Source organism: Phaethon lepturus, unplaced genomic scaffold, assembly GCF_000687285.1.
Source record: "Phaethon lepturus isolate BGI_N335 unplaced genomic scaffold, ASM68728v1 scaffold34991, whole genome shotgun sequence".
In the NCBI taxonomy this organism is placed as follows: Eukaryota; Metazoa; Chordata; class Aves; order Phaethontiformes; family Phaethontidae; genus Phaethon; species Phaethon lepturus.
The window spans coordinates 45289-52559 of record NW_010517664.1 but is presented as its reverse complement, the minus strand read 5'-3'; the positions used below and the strand labels follow the sequence as shown (position 1 = coordinate 52559).

The following is a 7271-nucleotide window of genomic DNA, read 5'->3' as shown; positions in this document are numbered from 1 at the left end:
ATTTAGAAGTCAGTGATGTGTACTTATCAGATTACCACAGAGAGAAAAAGTTCAAAGAACTCTGTCCACTCTCTCTCACTTTCCTTTATTCTGCTAACACTCTCTTGCCATCTTGGTTTCTTTCCCAGCATTTGGAATTCTTGCAGTAAGTGCTTACTTCATAGCTCTCTCATTGAGGGGGAAAAAAAAAAGGCAAGCAGCAATGCACCAACAATTCCTCTCTCCCTCTTAGTAAGAGTCAAGATGCAGTTTAGTTTTTAATCTTACATTTTCCACTTCCCTGAAGACACGGAGAAAGTTCTCCCTTAAGACCCCTTTCAGTTCAGTTTCATTCCATCCTCTTCTTAGAAGTTCCTCAATCAAAGAAGGGTATTTAGAAACATCTTCCAATCCCTCAGGGAAACTGTTGGCAAGAGTCAAACAAGAACATTCAACACACATCACTGAAAAAAAAGTAGAAAAATATTTTTAATTAGTCTTTTGCACTTATTCAACTTTGGAATGAGCTCACTTTGGACCCAATTCTTGCTCTGAGAAGTTAACAAAAATAATTAAGAATTCAACCGACATGAACAGAAGCAGGACTGGGACACAATGAAAGGCTTTTTCTGCACAGAGGATCCCATTAGCAGAACAAAACTGTGTATTCTGGAATGAAGATGCTCTTGTGGATAGGCAGGACAACAGCATAGAGGACATTAAAACAAAAGAAGAAAAAAAACCCTCATGTGTGCATTAATCCACTCTTTGTATCTGGCCTTTAGAGTAAGAGGAAACACCTGCATCACAGATAGAGTTGGTGCAATCCACTCGTGTAACTGAGAATAAAAGAGAACCTGCAAACACATGATGAGTTGCAGGCAATTTTGTGCAATCTGTTGTTTACAAAGTAATTTTTCCAAAGAAGATACAATTAGAATAGTAATATTGTTTTGAATTCAGCATGTTAGGCAGTGAAAAGAAAGCTATTCAGAACCCTCTATTGAAGAAATTACAGTAAGTAAAATTGACCTATGTCTTGTGCTAATTCTGATCAGAATAAAAAGCAATTAGAAGTAAGAAGCTGCACAATTTTCATTAAGCAGCTGTTTTAAATTGTATTTCCATAAGTCTTGGACTTTGTTTTGATATAACTAATATTTTCTGTTATTTTTCTTTTTTGTGGAGGTGTGGTGATAAGCATATCTCAAGAAATCTGTGCGATTACTTTCTACCAGGACTTCGGACCTTAACTACTCCACCACCAATTAAACTGTTGGTCTTTGCGAAAATGCATGCAATAAAATGTGTCCTGTTATTGCAAACTGTGTTTTTATTTTGAAGATTATAGTTTCAGAGCTATGATTAGCTAACTCTCATGGGAGCTGACACACTGTTTTTGTGGTCACACTTTGCAGATGTGAATCTTACTGTGACTTTCATACTCAAGTGTGTCTGACCCCAGAAAAAAAAAAAAAAAAAAAAATCAAGATTCAACAGAAGGATAAGAAGCAAAAATAGGTTTAAGGTTACGCCAGCGAATGCCACCCAATCTGCATTTATTTCCTGTGCTGCAACAACACTAGCCCAGGAGCGAGCAGGAGAGGTTATGTTGTAGGCTGTTGACCATGCTCTGCTTGCCTCAAATACCTCCCAAGTTGCCCCCAAATATTTTGGGCTTTCCCCACAAGAAAGTACTAGTGGTGGAAAGTCTTGCAGCATCTCCCTGGGCTAACCCATTTACCATCTAAAGGCTGAGGCAGCTTTTCTGTCATTCACCTTCGCCTTCTGGAGGAAAGCACCCTCCATCACTGTTTTTGTATGCACAAACCACTTCCCAGAACACACAATTGCAGAGCTCACAAGGCGTTAGGATCCGTTTCCACATTTGCAGCACTGCTTCATACAGTTCTAAAAAGGAATCATAGTGCCCCCCTCTTTCATAAATCTTGTTTTAGTACTCCTCACAAGACAACTTGCTACAGCTCTTTTAGTCTGCCTTCTTTTTTCCCCAAAAGGAGCCAAAACCTTCGTGATTTATGGAGCAGATGTCAATGTATGTACAATTTTACTAACCGTTCCACTCCATCGTAGTCCCCACCAATTCCTATCGATTCTGAACCCGCAATTTTCTTTATGTGGTCAAAATGATCTGAAAGAAAATATCAAACAAAACAGTATCTAAGCATACAGCAAAAAGAAATAGTATAGTTCAGACATATTGGCACTAGACAACTGTTCTCCTTAATCATGGATACTTAATCAATCCTTCTTTTAAAAAAAGTCAAAAGTTAAAATTTAATACAGTTGATGTATTCTGGATATCTACTGATGCTTAACAAGATGTTATCTGTTATTAAGCTCATCAGGCAATCTTCAAAATAACAGCTACACTGATGATATGCAAATGAGGAAAAAGACATGATCATCACAGCACATGAATTCCCAACAAGTAGCCCACATATACCAACAGATTTTTCATTACCCATTACATACCTATGTTTTCCACTCTTAATTACAAAGGTTTAAGATATTTTCTAGAAAGTAACAACTACTTTGGGATTAGTGGTTCTTGGCTCCATTTGGGAGCATCATGTCCGCCAGCTACACACCTTGTACCTCTTGTTATTGTTTAATGAATATTAGCTCCAAAAATACCTAGAGCTGGGGTAAGGTGTGAAAGGCAACAAACAAGCAGCAAAATTTACATGATCTCAAAATGGACACAGACACCAGGAAGTTCATAGAAGCCACCCACAAAAACTACAGTATATTAACTTCAAACCTGCAAGAGTAGAAACATTAACAACTTTTCTGCCACAGGCCAGTACATCTGCATTGAATGTCACCATGATAATTCCCTTGTTCTTTTTCTGAAAGATACAGAGACAGGTGATGAGCGGATACTTGTGTGTCCTGCAAACCTCAAAGGCACCTCCTATAGATCCTTCTACATCTGTCCATCGGTGAGCATAACAACATTGTAAATCAAAGCTCAGATGGGAACACAAGGCTTTGCCTCTCTGTCCTTTACCCTGGATTCATGTAGCCTGAATCAGCAGAAGTCCAGTGACTACATCAAACTCTGCCAGAATTTCACAGTAGCTGCAAACACTTCATTTTTGTAGCCAAAGACAAAACACAACCCGAAGAAAACGTCTTGGGATCAAATGTGTAACTTGCTGCTCAGGGATCTGCTTCTAAATCCAATTCAAAGGTAAGAGGGTGAAAAGTAACCACCACTACTTGAATGTGCAAGTTTGCCCCAGACTAGCCAAACACTGCCATTAAGAAAAACAAACAACAAAACTAACAAACAAAAAACAAAACTGAACAAGCAGAAAACCAAAAAACGGATCACTCACCAGTTGCTGGAGGATATCATCAGGAACATTTCTTGAGTGATTACAAATAGAAAATGCCGAGGAATGGCTGAAAATTACTGGTGCTTTTGAGATATTCAGTGCAGCTTTTGCTGTGGAATATGAAGTATGAGATAAATCTATCAGCATACCCAGTCGATTCATCTCCTTTACCACTTCCTAAAACAGATTTACAGACAGTGTTAATATTAAATTTCCTTAAAGGAAACCATTTTCCGATATCTGTAATCAGAAAAATAAATTCTGCAGCTGTCAGCTAGTCATAAACATGCTGTGCCTGTATGGATTTCTATTTACCTATTAATTCAATTGTAATTTATTCACTCACACTTAACTAGCACACCACCACATGTTCAAAACTTACAAAGCTTAGTCAGTCTGAAATAAGTTATTTCAACTGTTACACACATCCCACTACTTCTGCATATTATTTCATACATCTGATCTACATTAAAACAATTGTTATAATTAAATCCAGCATTCTTTTACCCTAAGGAACATTGCAGGGAATTTGGCTTGACTGAACCCTGATGATCTCCTAAGTATCAAGAACTTCCAGTAATTAATTTTTAATGACAAATTACTTTTGAAGAGAAAAGGCCAGAAGTTGTTAGTTGCATGAGAGATTGCTTAGATAATCATTCAAGAGAGATCCTTACTTGGCCAAATGCAGTCAGACCAATAACGTTAGGATAAAAGTTGTGTATTCCTTTAGATGACGATTCAGACCTTAAAAAAGGAGTGAGGGAGGGTAAATATATTATTCTGGAGACTACAATATCAGCAACTGACACTTCTTATGCTACACACAATAAAAACCATTACCGTGTCACAGTCAAATGTAGGGATAATGATCTACATAATACATATCTTGTTCACACAGTGCTTTTTATGTTCATAACTGTTTTCTTGACATTATGCCTTCAGGTTCAGGACTGTTGTATGTTTGTGAAGCAATGCAAGACAAGCAAAGAGATGCTTGTCAGAAATTCTTTGATTAAACAAACCTTCATCAGAAAACAAAGATACACTGAAATGTCAGTTACCTGTCAGCCAGAAAGCCTGCTTTTCAGCCCTTTCTGCACACAATTCCCCCTTTCCCTGAGACAATATGAGAAGGAATTTTGTGAATCCAGCAAAGAGTAGGTGCTAATATTCTGATACAGGAACTAAGTAACCATCTCTGTAGCTGCATATGGGACCTGCACTTCTGAGCTGGCCAGACAGTGTTGAAGGCTGCTGACTGCCAAGTTCTCACAGAGCGTTTATCTTCTTTTATCTACATCATAAGCATTTTTAGTACTTTTTTTTGCCTGTTTTGCCCTATGTAACTTTCCTAATAAAGCAAAGGGGATAGCAATTTTACCATCTTTGTTTTGTTAACAAGGTTTAAAAGTTCCCAAATTGTCAGCATAGCAAGCACTACATAACAGATTCTTCACTCCCACTTGACACATGGCAAGTGATTTACCCCAAAAACCTATCATCCTTGACTTGGTTCCAAGTCTGTCACAGGTGAACTCTGTCTGAATCCATATTTTCCCCATCTTGGAACTTCCACCACTGCATTAGACGGTCACACACATGCGCATTAGTTACCAAGGTGTATTGCAGGAATGTGTTAAAGTCATGTAACGAACACCCAGGTCATAATACATCCTCAGGGTTGCCAAACTGCTGTCAATGGAGTGACCACCTTCTATTCCAATCAAACACGCGATCCTTCTACTGTCAGAGATACCTGGAAACAACAAAGGAAGATAATTCCAAAGTAATTTCATAACAGATAAGAAGCCAACACTACTGAGCAACAATTGTTATTGTAAATTACAAGCAATAATACAGACATTTTCATAGAACAGGAGCTTATACTAGTGCATGTTTATATGGCAAATTTTCTCATGACTGCAGTGGGACAGAGCTGTGCACAAAGTCAGTTATTGTGGTTCAGTGGAAAAACTGAACTTAAAGTTACTCTTTAAACCAGGATAACTCGCCTGCTTGCAGCTCTGTGTCTTCTGCACATACCTCCTGCAATTTTATTTTAAAAATTTCTGTTACAAGAAAGAGCAGCACCTTGGGAAGTTGTCACAAATTCAAGCTCTTCATAGCTGTTACACATCCTCTTGACAACATCAATTTGCTCTAGGGTCAGACGCACAGCATCCTTGTTTTGAGCGCTGCAAAGAACATACACTGACCAAAACTGAAAGAGATATTGACAAATAAACTAGATAACTTGTGTTTCAACTTGGAAACTTTCATTTGCTAACAGTGAAGTTCATAAGCACAGATCAAAATAATCTCCTACAAAGGAGTTGCCACTACAGTTTTTCTCCCGAAAGGAAGAGTTATGATGCAAGTCAAGAGCACCCGCTCCAGACATGATTAAGGCTTCCTGACACACTCAGCTACTGCACAGTAGATGCAGGAAAGCAGATGTATGTTTAATTTATTTATCACAAAACAAATGCCACTGTTTTGGTTAAGGGTACCTGGATTATAAAACAAAAACTATGGAAACAAACGTTATGGAAAAGCATCTGTGGCTTTTCAGTTTCATTGTTTTTTCTTTTTCAAAAGAAAAAGTCAAAACCAAGGCAAGGTGTACTTTTGTAATTGGGAAGGAGACAAATGTAAAAATACGCTCTCAGACTCACAACCATGGCAGTACATACCTGAGCTCCCACATAACCAGCCTGAAGTTTTGCAAGGTTTGTGTGGGTCTTGTTAAGTTCTCTTAAGTTGACTCTACTGAGTTTATTTTGGTAAAATATTCTCAGCCGCAGTACAAAGTCATTGTGGCTAGAATTGGAAACAAATAGGGCTTGTGATAGAAATAAGTTGTTCCCCTTCCAACCCAAATTTAATTTCTTCCACTGTTCATAGTCCTTAGACCATTAATTGCCAATAATCCTTGCAGTAATATATGCTGAAAAGTCTCCCTTCTTTTGCAAACAAGCTTTATTTCTTAATTAGGACAGCGAGAAACTTTTTTTGTTTCTCCCATTTTTATCCTTGTTGTGTTTATCTATTTTTCTCCCTACAGTTTCTGAAGGAATGGAAGAACTGAAATCAGCCACCACACTCCTTAGAAGCAAGTACTTGTGGTAGAATAATCAGTGCTGCCTGTTCTAGAGTAATCAGTGTTTGTGTTCCTAGGTGAAAATACACTCACCACAGGCATCATTCCTTCAAGTTGTAAGGGTACCCTTTCAGAGTATGCTGCCTGCTTTCTAGCTCTGCACAGAAGTCATTGCTAATGAAAGATGCCATTAAATTATGGGAAGGAGACAAGGATATGTTTCCTCTATGTAAAGGGAAACAATATTAAGTGGCAAAATCTGAACAGAAAATCACAAATGCATTTAGGATAACCTGATCCTATAGTAAGTACCCTCTGAACCAAAATTCTTTCTGGATAAATGACTGCAACAGTAACTAATTGCTATGTGCTAGTAACAGCCTATAAACACACTTTAGCATTTCTTCCTTACTTGTCAAGATTCACAAAGAGGATTTAGTTGAATATATTTTATATACCCATCAATTAAACGTGCATCTTGCATCAGCTCAATAGCTCGCTCTCTCATTGATTTCTCATGGCTGAATGGCACAGTATCAGAGAAGACCATCAACAGCCACAGCAACAACTTTGTCATATTTCTCTTCATTTCCATTTTTCAGTTTGCTGAAGCAAAGAGATACCACAATAATTCGCTGATGACAATGAAACAGCAAAATTTCCAGTCTGCGGAGGTTGTAGGCTTAAGAGTATAGGCCAAAATGTCTCTCCTTCTGTTAAAGCTGGGGTGAATTCTGCAGGAAGACAGACAGACAGAAAGAGAATAATAAACAGAAGAGAAGGTAGTGGCAGAAACTGTAAAACAGCTACCTTCTCCCAGAGAT

General features: G+C 38.1%; 1 protein-coding gene across 1 annotated transcript; it reads right to left on the bottom strand.

The window, feature by feature from the left end:
* Nucleotides 1-228: 228 nt before the first annotated feature.
* DPEP2 (dipeptidase 2) lies at nucleotides 229-7042 on the bottom strand. Its single transcript, XM_010296469.1, has 9 exons — nucleotides 6906-7042; nucleotides 6041-6167; nucleotides 5439-5568; nucleotides 4962-5103; nucleotides 4022-4091; nucleotides 3345-3521; nucleotides 2765-2852; nucleotides 2056-2131; nucleotides 229-403 (listed from the first exon to the last, which is right to left on the bottom strand). Exons 1-9 carry the CDS (start codon nucleotides 7040-7042, stop codon nucleotides 229-231), a joined length of 1122 nt encoding a protein of 373 aa, XP_010294771.1.
* Between the last annotated feature and the right edge of the window lie 229 nt (nucleotides 7043-7271).